This window comes from Mastomys coucha, unplaced genomic scaffold, assembly GCF_008632895.1.
Source record: "Mastomys coucha isolate ucsf_1 unplaced genomic scaffold, UCSF_Mcou_1 pScaffold18, whole genome shotgun sequence".
In the NCBI taxonomy this organism is placed as follows: Eukaryota; Metazoa; Chordata; class Mammalia; order Rodentia; family Muridae; genus Mastomys; species Mastomys coucha.
The window spans coordinates 13,426,320-13,440,496 of NW_022196900.1; the positions used below are offsets into that span (position 1 = coordinate 13,426,320).

At 37.6% G+C, this 14,177-nt stretch overlaps 1 protein-coding gene across 6 annotated transcripts; it reads left to right on the forward strand.

Moving 5' to 3' along the window:
• Window positions 1–693: 693 nt before the first annotated feature.
• LOC116096017 (E3 ubiquitin-protein ligase Topors-like) lies at window positions 694–13,638 on the forward strand. Of its 6 annotated transcripts, none has more exons than XM_031377404.1 (4): window positions 694–824; window positions 5,807–5,892; window positions 6,161–6,260; window positions 11,038–13,638. In XM_031377404.1, the coding sequence occupies exon 4, from the start codon at window positions 11,318–11,320 to the stop codon at window positions 13,346–13,348; it is 2,031 nt and encodes a 676-aa protein (XP_031233264.1). In that variant the 5' UTR covers window positions 694–824; window positions 5,807–5,892; window positions 6,161–6,260; window positions 11,038–11,317; the 3' UTR covers window positions 13,349–13,638. The 6 variants fall into 6 exon arrangements, with proteins under 6 accessions (XP_031233264.1, XP_031233269.1, XP_031233266.1 ...); XM_031377409.1 differs by having other exon boundaries at window positions 11,486–13,638; XM_031377405.1 differs by lacking the exon at window positions 694–824 and adding an exon at window positions 887–950.
• Window positions 13,639–14,177: the final 539 nt, after the last annotated feature.

The window sequence follows — 14,177 nt, forward strand, 5'->3', positions numbered from 1 at the left end:
TAAAATTCTTATAGTAAATGAATATCACATTATGTTTTTGAAGTGTTCATAATCTGAAGTTTGAAACATGCAAACAAGTCTGCATTTACCCTCTTGTCACAGTGTCACCTGCCAGTGTAGCATCTGGTCACTGCCACACACTGTTCCAGGCACTGCACAATGCTAGTCTTCTGCTCCTTCATCATGGATTTCTTCCTCTCTGCATGCAGATGAGTGTGCAGACCTCTGGAAACCATCCATTCATTACATGGTAGAGCTGAAATTCAAATCTGGAGCTTTTGGGCATCAGACTCCTCCTCTTTTACATCTATTTGTCTCTATTTAGTTTTATGTCATTAATATGTTGCTTTGATTCAAAGAAACTATGTTTATGTAATCTTCAGGATTCCAGACATAGTATTGTAGTTTTATTAGTTATTACAAATTATTTTATTTTCTAACCCTCTTGTCCTTTTCATCTTTTGCTCTAGCTATTAATGTTATATGTATACATATATGCATATATGTGTATCTTGCTGATTATTTTTGAGCATATGTATATGTTTTTAGGGCTGACAGTTGTTATTAGATCAACAACTAGAGGGATCATTTTTTTTTTTAGGGAAGATTCACTCTTCCTCTTTCTGATGTCATTACTAATCTGTAGCTCTTTAGCTAGATGTGGGGCCTTCCCCTCTCTTCTGAAAGGTTCCGAGTAGTTGTTCTGTTATAGATTTATTAGTTGAGGCTAGGCACCTCATTGCCAGTTGTTTCTGCATTTTGACCAGTTGTAGTTTGCTCTGATACGCTCCATCTGCTGGAAAATGAAGCTTCACTCATGAGAGGTAAGAGCCACAGGTCTCTGAGAGGAGAAAGATAAGTATTTAGAATACAGTTAGCAGTTAAACTGATTTTTGAAGGTTCTAGGAGCAGGTCGGACTTCTCAGTGGTCATAACCATAAAAATGCAAGGTACTAGGACTTCCTACAACAGCAACATTTCCAGAAATAATTTCTTCTCTTTTTATTAACTAATTATTTTATTTATTTTCGTCTGAAATGTTGCCCCTTCCTGTCCCCCTTACATGATGGACTGACCCCTGGGAGCTCCCAGAGACTGAGTCATCAACCAAAGAGTACACAGAAACAATTTTCAAAAGAAATTTTGAAATATGTGTTAAAAGTTGACTAAGAATTTACTAAACCATAAAACTTAGCAAATGCTATATGTAGATGAGACAAAGGGGAGAATTCATTTATTATTTCATGTGGCTTAATGTCGGTGCTTTCTTTTTGCTATATAATTTTTTTCTATGAGTTATCTGGTACAGATCATCAAAATATGACACTTTTGTACTAATAGGAATCTCATGGCTAGCCACCTGGGAATCCACAGTGCAATGATACTGTCTTAGTTTCATCTGAGCCAGAGAGGTAGATAGGAATGCAAAGGATTTGAGGATGGTGGACACAGGTACCTGAGTCCAATATAACTCAGTCGGGATTACTTTATGGAGGTGACCTTGTGTGTAGGCATATGGCCCCATCCTACATAGTACTAAAGTAATGAATCTGCCAAAGGCTGGCGTTTAGGTTTCCTCTCAATGACTTGGGTCACCGATCTGTTTTCTGATAATATCCTCTTCTCTGCTCATCATTTTACAATGTTATCTCTAGTTTCTCTATCCACTCTTCCACCCCACTGTTCCCATCTCAGAGTTCAGGTCTACTGTCCTTTCACCCACATCTTTGTATGCCTGTGTACTACTTTGTTTAGTTCTTTTATGTAAAGTTTTGCTTTACTGGCTCTTCTTCTTGGGTTTCAAAGAAAGTTTGTAAAGCTACTGGCTTGTGTGTAAGCACAGTTTTGACCACTTTAAGCTTTCCAATAGTACTAGTTGTGATTCTTTGCATGAATAGTGCTAGTGCAGTGAAACATACACAGGAAAGTATGTTGAATTCTCTTTTTTAGTCAAGAGCTTCTCTTACTATTTATCAATTATTTGGGCAGATTTCACAGCACCTCTGATTATTAAAATTCAGTTCATGTATATACTTTTTCACAATTCTAGTGGGTTGCTTGGTGATAAGAGGAAAATAAAGTCAAGTCAACTAACTTTGTGAATGTGAGAGATATAGCAACACAAGGAGATCAGTCTTTTATAGGAAAACGGCACTCGAAATGCTCCAAAATAAATCGTGTCATGGTCTAGCTTTCTGTATGAGATTGATAAGAGTATCCTCGGAGGAGAATAATCTTTTGAAAAGCCACAATCAAGTAGATTAATAACACTAGATGCTGGTCATAGTGTAGAATAGGGTTTTGAAATATTTTCTTCAAAGAGGTGAATAGAAAATATTTTCAAACTTGCAATTCACATACAAATGTAGCAGCTACAGGGCTCTAGGCTCATCACAAGAATGCAGAATAGAAACAAGCAAAAAAGAAAAAAAAATGGGTGTGGCTCCACTCCCAATAGGCTTTGTTTTCCAAAGTTAGTTCACTGGCTCTGTACCATATTATTGTGTGTGACAGAAAGGTTAAGAAAATAAAAGGAACTTTTGGAGGAATATGCAGAAGCAGTAAACTAAATGTATGCTGATTTTATTCAAGTTGTATTCAGGAAGGGGAGGTTTAGCCATTCAAATTGATGAAGCTACGGGACCATGATTTCTATGACATTGAAATATTTGCTTTCCATTTGACTCTTTGACCATGAAAAATATTGGTTGTGCCATTTCCATTTTTAGCAATACTTGAGAAATTTATGACTTGGGGAAAAAATAAATTCTTTGGGGAAAGTGGAACAAACTCCTCCTTGAGCAGAGGAAGCATGGGCCCAGGGAATATGTCAGTGAGAGAGCAGACCAGCCTTGGTTATCGGGGTGAAAGAATACTTATGGGGATAGATCCTGCCCAGGTTTCTACATTCCTAGGCCAATGTGGCTTCTGTTGCCACATTTACTTGCATGCTGAGATGGCTATTCATAAGCAGCCAGGTGATAGCAGGAAGTCTGAATAATATGCAAGCCATGCTAAACCTTGTGGACACTGGGGTGGTCATATGAGAGAAGAGTTCACTGGCCTCCATATTTCATAGGAGACTCTCTCTTCTCTTCCATCCATTTTTCTTAACAGTGCATCTCCTGGCACTATTTATGATGCTGCAGGGGTAGAGCCTGATTGAAATGTGGATGCATGCTTGGCTTGAAGTGACTGTTAGTACACTCTGAGCAATTGTGATAGATAGGTTTTGTGTTTCTCCCGGTGCCTCTCCATGTAAATTGATGACTGTTGCCCAGGGGAATGAGCTGGGCCTGAAAACACAAAGAGAGATTAGTTTAAGTGTGACAAGGCCATCATCTATAACGAGGGGCATATATCATTGTCGCGTAAGAGAGCTGTGGTGCCAGGAAGACCCCTACTGCATATGGAAGGTCTCTGACTCCGTGGCTGCCTGTCTAAGCCTTCTTAGCTCAACTGCACTCATTCCCTCCAAAAAACACTCTTTATTCAAATACGACAAAATAATTACTACTGCCATTTGGCTTTGAATGGCTCAATTATGGCTGCAGTCACTTGTGTTAGTAATTACTAAAATTATGGTTTGGGCCTAAGGCCAGTTCTATCTTTCTACTCTTCCCCATGGAAGCAAGAAAAGACATTTTATGGGAAAATAGATGATTTCCAGAGCCAGGTTGTAACAATTCATTTTAAATGACCTCAGTCAATTAGAAAATAAAATGAAACAGTCTGGCTGAGAACAAGGTTGGACTTTTATTTTTAATGCTCCTTAAGAAGTCTGGCACCCTATGATGGTGATCCTTGAATAATTCTAGTCTGCAAGAATAAAGAAAAGCCTCTGCTTTCCTTTTATAGTCTTATTATGCTAACTCTGTCAGAACTTCGCATTAGTTGGTTGTTATTTGATCCATGATACTTTGATTTTCCTAGAGCAGATCTTCTGGATTCTTAACGTACCCTTCTGGAAATAAGAATCCATTGGGAACTGTGTGGCTTTTAGAGGTTTTCAGAAGGTAGAATGCTTGTAGGCTTAGGGACTTTCTCTGTGTTTTGTTTCTAAAAGTCCTTGGTAAACAGGAGATGATACCTCCTCATCTAAAGGACACAGACAAGCAGAGAGGCTGCCTCCAGTGACACACATACATTCAAACATTCACACACCCACATTCTGGCCAGGCCTGACTAACACAACCAACACTACAAGTATTCACGCATGCTTACATATATACACACATACATACACACAAATAAATAGACAAATATACACATTTGGATGGATGAATGGATAGGGCAGAATATCCCCAAGTAAAACCACTCAACCAACAACTTTATTTTTTTCTCTCTGGTCTTTTATATCTTCTTAAACAAAAAGAAATTCTTTAGAAAATGACCTCAGAGATAAATGTTTCAGAAAGTGAGAGTTTAGTGTAATTATGAATGCTCATTGTATTTCTTATGATGCAGCCTTTACTTACTATTCTGGGGATTAGACACATTCTATTCTTGATTCTTACTTTATTACATCTTTTCTAGCAACTAAGACTATCTCTAAAAACTTTCTTCCTAAAATTCTTTGAATCAAATCAGGAATTCTATAGAATCATTACCTATTTGTCTATATAGCATTACTACAAAATAGTACATCTTCTTAGGTCTGCATAAATCTGCTCAAAAAGGTGGGTCAATTCCTAATGAGTGTGATTTATTTAATAATAATAGGAAAAGCATATTACTAGCAGGAATCTTTTCTCAGATATAGTCTCGGCCTTGCTTACAGGAGCAAATCCATCATAGATCGACAGTCTATGGCGGAACTCTCAGGAAGATCACCTGCTAGTTTTAAGCCTCTTCCAGACGGCTCTTGTCAGAATGATATACCATGCTAACACTAATCAAAAGAAAACTAAAATTGTTACAGAAACTTGTCAAAAAAAGCAAATATCAACTCAAGAAAAATTATCAGAGGAAAAAAAGATACATTTTATAGGGTAAAGAACTCTCATTGGATATGGAAATATCCGCTTAGCAATGGGACAACAATATGTATGCAGCATAATGCACTAGAACTGCAAGGAGAAAAGGGCAAATAAAGGATTATAGTGGGAGGCACCCAAGCCACCCTTCTATCAGTAACGGATAGGACCAAGCAGCCATAGAATCAGTTAGGATATGGGTGACTTGAGTTCTGCTGTCAATCAACTTGATCTATCTGACAGTTATAGGACAGTCCACCTACCAACACCAGATTGCACATCCTCATCAAGCTCACAGAGAATATTCATTAAGACAGACAACATACTGACCCATAAAATATACTTCAGCAAACATAAAAGGGCAGGAATCTAAGAAAGTGTGCCTTCATATCACAATGCAGTTAAACTAGAAATAAATGACAGAAAGACACCTTGAAAAATCCCCACATATGTGGAGGACATGGAACAGAGGCTTTGAAGACATTTACTCCAGAGGTCTTACGTGGGGGACATACGTTCTGACTAGCTGTGGTTTCTCAGTTTACAATCCAATATATTAAGCATGTTATTTTTAAGCAAACATGGGCAAAATATAACTTTATGTTGTTGCATTGATGAACATGTTAGAGGTTAGGGTTAGCGTTAGGGTTAGGGTTAGGGTTAGGGTTAGGGTTAGGGTTAGGGTTAGCGTTAGCGTTAGGGTTAGGGTTAGGATTAGGGTTAGGGTTAGGGTTTGCATTTATACACTAGACACTGCTATTTGTGAAACTATTTCATCTCTAACTTTTATTTATTCTTTCTTCCCACCCCCTCTTTCTGTATGTTTCAAGGTATGTGTATGGGTACAAAAGTACCAAGGCACAAGTTAAAGGGCAGAAGACCAATTGTATGGAGTCAGTTGTCACCTCTCGTCTAGGTAAGGCAGAAACTTTTTCATTTCTGCTCTGGCAATGAGTATTCCATGCTAGCCGGCCTGAAAACATTGGAGTGATTTTCTGGTCTCCAACTCTGTCTCTCTGTAGGGGTACTGAGATTACACATGCACCCCAATAAATCGCTTCCCCATTTTTAATGTAATTTCTGGAGATCAAACTCAGGTGACCGGACTTATGTGACAAGTGTTTTTACCTGCTGATCCATCTCCATTGTCCTTTAAAAACTTTAACCCAAAATTTGTTGTCCAGTTACAGATGGGGCATCCTCCCATGTCAGGTATGGAGCAATGGACACCCAGTGATGTATAAACCAAAGAGACGGTCCGGTCTTCATGAAGCTCCTATTTCAGTAAGAGCAGAGAAGAAACAGACACTTGTAAACATAACACATGGTGGAGATGGGTGCTATGTTAAAACAAACAAACAAACAAAAACAAAAAAAACAAGGAAAAAAAAAAACCTTCTCATGGCCCAGCATACAAGTTAAGTGATTAAAAAACAGGGAAGTCACTTAAGTTACTTTTCTAAAATTTTTTTCAAACAAAAAAAAAATTATCAAAATTTAAGTTTAGGTTTTTTTCTGGCGTCAAACTCTCGATTTTCCTGCCGCTTAATACTTGGGTCTTTTTCATAAATGTGTGTGTTGTGATTTTGATTTTGCTTTTTGTTGTTTGTTTGTTTTAGTAAAGCAATTGATCCAATACAGTGAGGAATGTATTTCAGAGCATAATAAGCTAACACTTATTATTTTTATTAAAGACCGGATTCTTTACTGGTTAGGGTGGGCAATACCAATATCTGGAGACCTTTTTGCTTGGAATAGGGTACCACTTGTGTCTTCTAGGTAGAGACAATACTTAGCATCCTATAGCATATAACAAATAATTATGCTTATAGAAACTCTGCTCTAAGGTTATAAACAAAGCCAGAAGATATGGAGTTCCAAGTCCTGTGCTCAGGACTCAGGTCAGAAAACAAAGGGTCAAATTTCTAGCTCCTGGTGATTGGATGAACTGTTTGTAATGGTCTTGCTGTCATTAATCTCATGATCTTCCTTAACATGATGAATCCTTACTTTTAAATTGTAAGACATCCCCCTCCTAGCATCCTCTTCACCTCTGTGCTGAGGGAGGAAAAGAAAAAGATTACAAAAGGAAAGAAAGACAAAGATAGTAGGGGTAAAGGAGATGGCCATATTTTTTTTCTGTATTCACTGATGTGTATATAAATGACTTCTGAAATAAGTTAACACTTATCATCTTACATCTCATCTAAGTCATTCTATAATCATGTCACAAAGCTCAGGGAGTAAGAGACTAGCATTAGAAGGACATGTCTCCCCTTTACTTCCCTCTAAATAGGGCTGATAGTATGTATTGCTCTACAGTTGCAAACTTTCAAACCTTCTGCCTATTTGAAGTTACAGAATTATTATATAAGACACATTTAAAAAAAAAAAGAAGAGCTAGGGCGGTGGTTAAGTGCATTAAAGTGCTTGTTTTCCTGCCTGATTCTTTTAGTTCCATCTCCAAAACCCATGCAAGGAATCTGGATATGGTTGTACAAAATTATAATTTCAGCACTGTATGGTAAGATTGAAAAAGACTGAAGAACATCCCAAAGCTTAAGGGCCAACCAGCCTAGTAGATTTGCATGGCAGAAATGACAAAAGAGATAGTGCTCAAGCAAGGTGGAAGAGAAAAATAACTCCTTCAGAAAATTCTTCTCTGATCTCTGTACACAAGCTTACACACACACACACACACACACACACACACACACACACACACACAAGAGGTAATATGGTGTATTGCATGAAACCCTCTCTAAGTAACACTTAAAATGACTATTCAATTAAATAGCTATTAGATGCCAAAAACCTCTGATTCCTCCCAAATGCCCTTCAAGCTTAGGTGCTTCATCCTAGGTCTGAGTAATTGACTGACCCAAACAACCACAACCAAGCTAAACTACTGCAGCACAACAGAGTAGCAACAACAACAAAGAATAACCTTCCAATAGTGTAGTCTGCTAACTACTAATTAGACATGAATGAGTAAAAAAAGAAAATCTGAAAAAAAAAATCTTTAAAATTATTTTGGTTCCAAAATGGTGGTTCACAGCCAAGATGTGAGTAATTCCACCTTGTGTACATATTTAAACTGTTTATTCATATGTATTGTTTAAAGGGAAAGTGACAAGTTTGTAATTAAATAATTTAAATCTAAGCATTTCCATACTATTCGGGGGAGGAGCATTCATTTATTAGGAAAGACTGCATTCCATTTGGTGTCTACTATCGTGAGTCAGGCTTCTTGCTAGAGTGTTGATTTTGTTCTACTAGAAGATGAAAGATTCCTCTAAATCATGGGCCTGAATCCTGTCTTATTCACCATTGCATCTTAACATCACTTGTTGATTCGAAATGCAAGATGCCAAGCTTCATGACACTTTCTCTGAAACTTCAGCCTGAAATAGAACTTGCCCTGAGTTCTGAATTCTGTCTCTGGGGTAAACAGAACAATTTAGCCAGCATAAACAAATGAATCCAGCAGCTAAGGTTCAGCTGAATGAGGTCTTGTTCATTTACTGAGGAATGCAATACCTGCCCTTTTCCCTTTGAAGATGAAGGCTTGGTAAGGAAGTAGTATAATAAAATGAGCTGTGTCTAGAACATTGAGCTAATTTCTGAAATCCATCTTCACTGACCGCATTATGGTATGACAAGTCGGCTTTAACTTAGGCCTTTGAAGACAGGTTCTTCAAAGGTGAAAGTCTGCCATGGGCTTACATAAGGGATTCGCGCAGCAGTTACACATGGAATGATTTGTCCATGAAGGCGATGGCCACGGTGGATAGGTGTTTTGTTATCGTCTTAATTCCTAACTGATCTTTGGGATGCTATTCTGCACACTGCTTCTTTATATGGATCCATGCCTACCATGCTTTCGTTCTAGTCTCTCTTCCAACTCCTAATTGTTTCCCTCCAGTATTTTTTCTTACAGACTATACTTGACACATATTCTTTTTGAGAAGATGCTGGTGTTTGAATTTTTGGAGCTTTAGTTCCCCAAAATGTCTCTCTCTGAAATCCTATAAAATTTCAGACTGTTTTGCAAAGGCCACATCTAGTGACTATATAATTCCAGAATGGTATTTGCTTTAAACAGTTTGAAGATATACTCATCATTTTTAGTGACAATTGAAGAGACACTTTATGTTTCATGTACTGCAGTTTCACTTTGGTTTATTTTGATCTGGGTTTCTTTTTTATTGGCTAGAGTTGGATGTTATTATAATTCTAAGTCTGATGATTTACACATTTTACGCATTCTTGAAAGATGTTAGCCCTTATCTCTTTCACAACTACCTTTCCTCATTTCTATCCTAAACCTCATTTTGTTTTCTTTCTCTTCATCTTCCAGTTTGTCTTTTCTGCATCTTTTGGTGCAGTCTGAGTAATGGGTTCAGGGCTCTACTGTGCCATGGCAGTAACTCTCCGTAGCTGTGCTTATATTGTTTGATCCATTTAAAGTTTCAATTCTTATCATTTTTATTTCTCTTAATATTATTTGACTGTATTTCACATCCTCCTGGGCACACACACACACACACACACACACACACACACACACACATTCTCTGTTTGTTTGCTGTGATACCAGTAGTTGAAGTAAGGTCTTCACACATGCTAATGAATGCTCTATGAATAATAGTGCTCTGTATTTATAATTTGGGGATGTGATCTCAGCAAAGTTGTCCTGCATAGCCTTGAACTCCTCAGTAGCCCAAGCAGACCTTAAACTGTGATCTTCCTTTCTCAGCTTTCCACGTATCAAGGATTGTAGTATTGCACCAAGTTTGTTACTGATTTTTAGTTATGAATTCATTTATGGGAAATTTTTCATGAGAATTGAATGTCTGTTCTGTGCTTCTGAGAGAATTTGTTTACCTTTATCTATACTAGAGTCAAATTATACTAGAGTCAAATTAAAATTAATAGTCCTTCAGCAACTTTCAGAAACACATTGTTTGTTATTAATCTACAAATAGGTTGGCTTATTTCTAGTTATAAGTTCTTATGCTGAGTTCTTGGAGTGATATTTTAAAGCTAATCTCTTTTAAGATACCAACATTTGTATACACAGACTGAGGAAGGTGTCTTGTCCTCAAACACCATCTATTCATTGACCCCTGCCATTTGTAGCTGTCAGTTCTGACTATCAGAACTGATGCTTGAGAGCACCAGATGTAGGCAATGACCAGTGTTCACTTCCTTCTCCCAATATGCTTTTAGACATTTTACTTCTGAGAATTTTTCTCATAATCAGACACATAAATTGTATATAATAGAGCTATAATTTGTTACTCCTAGTGTAGATGTAGTGCTTCTAATTCCAGCTGGTTTATAGCACTAGAATCAAAAAGCAGTATCTAAGAACCCAAGCTGGGTTCTATAGAATTCAACATTCTTCCCCTTCAACATCCCTAGTGTTAGCATAACAAGTGTGAACCACTATGTCTGACTGTCCAAAGCTTACAAAGTATTCCATATTTCTATATTTAAGTTCACAGTGTATTCAGTCATCTACTTTTCTTGGTAAGAAGTCTTCTCATTTCACTTGAATAGATTCTAATACTAAATACAATAAACAGAGCATCATTCATTCAACACATCTCTCACTGACGTACACTTAGGTTATTTTCAGTTTTTACCACCATCAAAACTGTCAATATGTGTTACTTTTTGTATATCTAAATTAAAACCTTATAGTTAGAATTGTCAAGTCAAAGGACACGATGCTTAAATTTTTAAAAAATATTTTCTGAGATTATAATATAATCACATCATTTCCATTTTCTTTTCCTCACATATACTCCTTCTCCTTGCACACTTCCAAATTCAGGACTTTTTTCCTTTAATTGTTAGTGTGTGTGTGTGTGTGTGTGTGTGTGTGTGTGTGATAGAGAGAGAGAGAGAGAGAGAGAGAGAGAGAGAGAGAGAGAGAGAGAGATTGGTATTCCTAAGTAAATAAATACAACCTGCTCAATCTGTAGAATACTACTTGCATGCATATGGTTTCAGGGATAATGTTTATTTTATTTTCTTTGAATTTGCCTTTCAGAACTTGAAAAACTACTTTGAGAAAGAAACAGTCCCAACATGCCTGTATCTTCACTGCTTTATCTTCAGTGTGTACCCTGTGCATGTTACCAAGAATTTGAGAAATAGTTTGTCTCCTCCTAACTTTGTTCCAGCATTAATTCCAGAGTGAGCATATTATGAGTGAGCATATGTTTACGTGCATGGAGTACTTTTAATAGATATTTTTCATGCGAGATAGGAAACTGATTTAAAACTATTTTTTCTCACAATCAACTCGGGAAATAGGATCTGTTAAACCAATGGCCATCGACCTTTCATCTAAGTGTGAGTGCCTTAGCTGTTTGGAAGGTAGTCAGAGTGACTCTGACTGGAATTACTCTTCCAGAAAGAGAGGTGATAGCACTTCATACTCAAGATTAAGTAAGAAATCCACACTCTCTCTCATCATGCAACACTTTCTTTCCCAGTGTTGTTCTAGTGAGCTGGAGGGCACTAACAAGGAAGACTTCACATTTCTCACATCAGAGGAAGAAAGTTCTGTGGACTTCTCTCAAACACAAAATCTCAGCCAGACATCAAAGAAGACCAGATCATTAAGAGAGCTGACTATCCAAGAACTACTGAGCAAGTTTGGAGACAATGGGAAGTTTCTACCACATTCTGTGTCCTTTAGCCATTTTAGAGACCATGTGGTTGTGAAGTTTAGAAGAGCTCTGTACTATTCTGGAATCTGGGTAAAATATGTCCAGGGCTCTGGACTGAAAAGGTACTTTTCAGCTAATTATTTTAAAAGAAATCCCAGTAGCCTGCACCGGCTGATTCCCTGGCTGAAACGGGAACTCACAGCTATCTGTGGAGACTATGGCTACACAGTGAAGAATATCCTGACTGCCATTCTCCATCACTTGACAAAATTTAACTTGGACAGTGAATCTTTCACTCACCTACTTGAGCCTTATCTCTTGCAATTCACCCAGCACTTTCTGCATGAGTTTATCAGTTTCGTTTGTTCATCCTACAACATGGAGACCTATGACCGAAATGCCATCTATCAGTGTCCTGTTTCGACGTTGACGAAAAAGAAGAGCATTGCCACAGCTCCAGCTTTTTCTTTCCCAGAGGATTTATCCTTCATGAAATCTCAACAAGGCATAAAGCAGTCCAAGAAGACCTGGACAAAGACTGGGCAGAGCGCTGACTCTGGCTTGAAACAGTTTCCTAAGGGTCATTCCTCAAGAAATTCCCAAATCTCAACAACCCATCAGAAACCAGCAAACAAATGCCATGTTTGGTCCAAAGATGAGTGGGAGTCAGATGATTTCAAAGATGTGGTTTGCACTACTAATTCACTGAACTGGGCTTATCTCAGGGAAAACAGGCCAGACAAAGAGTGTTATAGAAATGATAACCAAGAGAAAAAGTCAGAAGTCACAAAACTGCTTCCTGGCCATATGCAAGATCTAAAGAGGCATGAAACAAGTCCAAGTCCACACACCTTTAGAGCATTGGTGGATTCTAATCAGATACCCCCAAGAAAGTACAATATAAGAGAAACAAATGTTTTGAATCCTGGCCAACAGGTACATTATCAGAAAAAAGAAGCAGAAAAAAAGAAGCTTGAATTCTTCTTAGTTGAAGAATCTTCACTAAACTCTTTTCAAAGATTGCCCAGAGAAAGAAGCCTGATAAACAGCAAATCCAGAGAGAGTGATCGTCCTCGTCATTGTGTCTCAGAAAATAGCACCTCTCCTACTAGAAATGCTAAGATGCTGGCTTCTATTAGTAACCAGTCCTCCCAATGTGTAGAAGTTGGTTCACACCACAGTAGAAGAGCCCAAAGACAATATAGTCCCAGGACCCCCAGATCCAAATCCTGGTCTGTCAGATCTAGAATGCAATCCATGAACAGAGGTCAGAGTAATCTCTCTCTGAGGGAAGTTCACAGACGCAAACACCATGGGTTATCAAAAGGCTGTGTGCATGGCTGTGAATCAACCTACAGGGTGGTATCTTTGAGTCCAGTCCAGCAGGTTCAGGTTTGTTTAACAGATGGAAAGAGATGTAAATTCGCGTCTACAAGTGAAGGTGAATCTCAAACTGGAAGGCATTGTGACAGTCTCTCATGCCTTCAGACTGAGAGACCTCAGTCTCCAAGTAAGCATAATATGAAGGGGGAGCACCTAGTTGATAGAGTTAGGGGAATCAGAAAACTTAGGCGCAAAAAACCCAAATACCAGTGTGTGGGTACACAAACCACAACAGAGCTCAGCGACGACTTGGAGGATCGTAAGGATAAAAACCAAAAAGGAACTGTCATTCTGAATGTGTGACTTCCTGCAGAAAGTAAATTTGAAAAAGAAAGGAATTCAAGACTTCAGAACCTTCTAGCCAAGAATGAATCTAAAATAGATATTATCAGAAGCATAAAGATCTAAGTGGGTTTTGAAAGGCAAATTAGTCTACTTAGCCACCAAAGCTCATTGAAAGTATGGATTTAATCTGAAATATATGAAAATATTTATCATAGCACTTTGTAACTAGAACAAAATATCTGATGATTAAATTCAAACCTATTTTGGGCACAAATATACATTATTAAATTATTCATTTATGTAAATAATATTTCTGCCTGATTTTTGTATATGAGTATATTTCCTAAAAAATAAATATTTTTACTTGGGCTTTGCATAATGGCTCAGTGGGTAGAAGTGCTTGCTGCCTGGAGTCAATCCCTGGGAACCACATGGTAGAAGGAAAGAACCGATTTCTTCAAGTTTTCCTCTGACAAATATATCATGGTATGTACATGCCACCCCATCCCAAACACACACACAAAAGGAAGGGAATGTAGTTTAAATTTTCTTTTAAATATGTTACTTCTATATATTTTTGAGTTTAACTATGAACATTGGTTGGCCAAATTTTCCAAAACTACAAAGACTATACTAATAATAGACATATAGGTTACTTGACAACACTATACATATTATTAAGTTAAACTTGCTTGTGTGTGCTTGTTATATTTTAGAACTAGTAGAATTAGTTCATGCTAATCTACTTACTAGTGGAACTAGTGTCCCTAGAAATATGACAAGACTACTGTCTTTCGATATCTACCTGTCTATGTATGTATAATCTCTGTTCAGCCACTGGGATTTT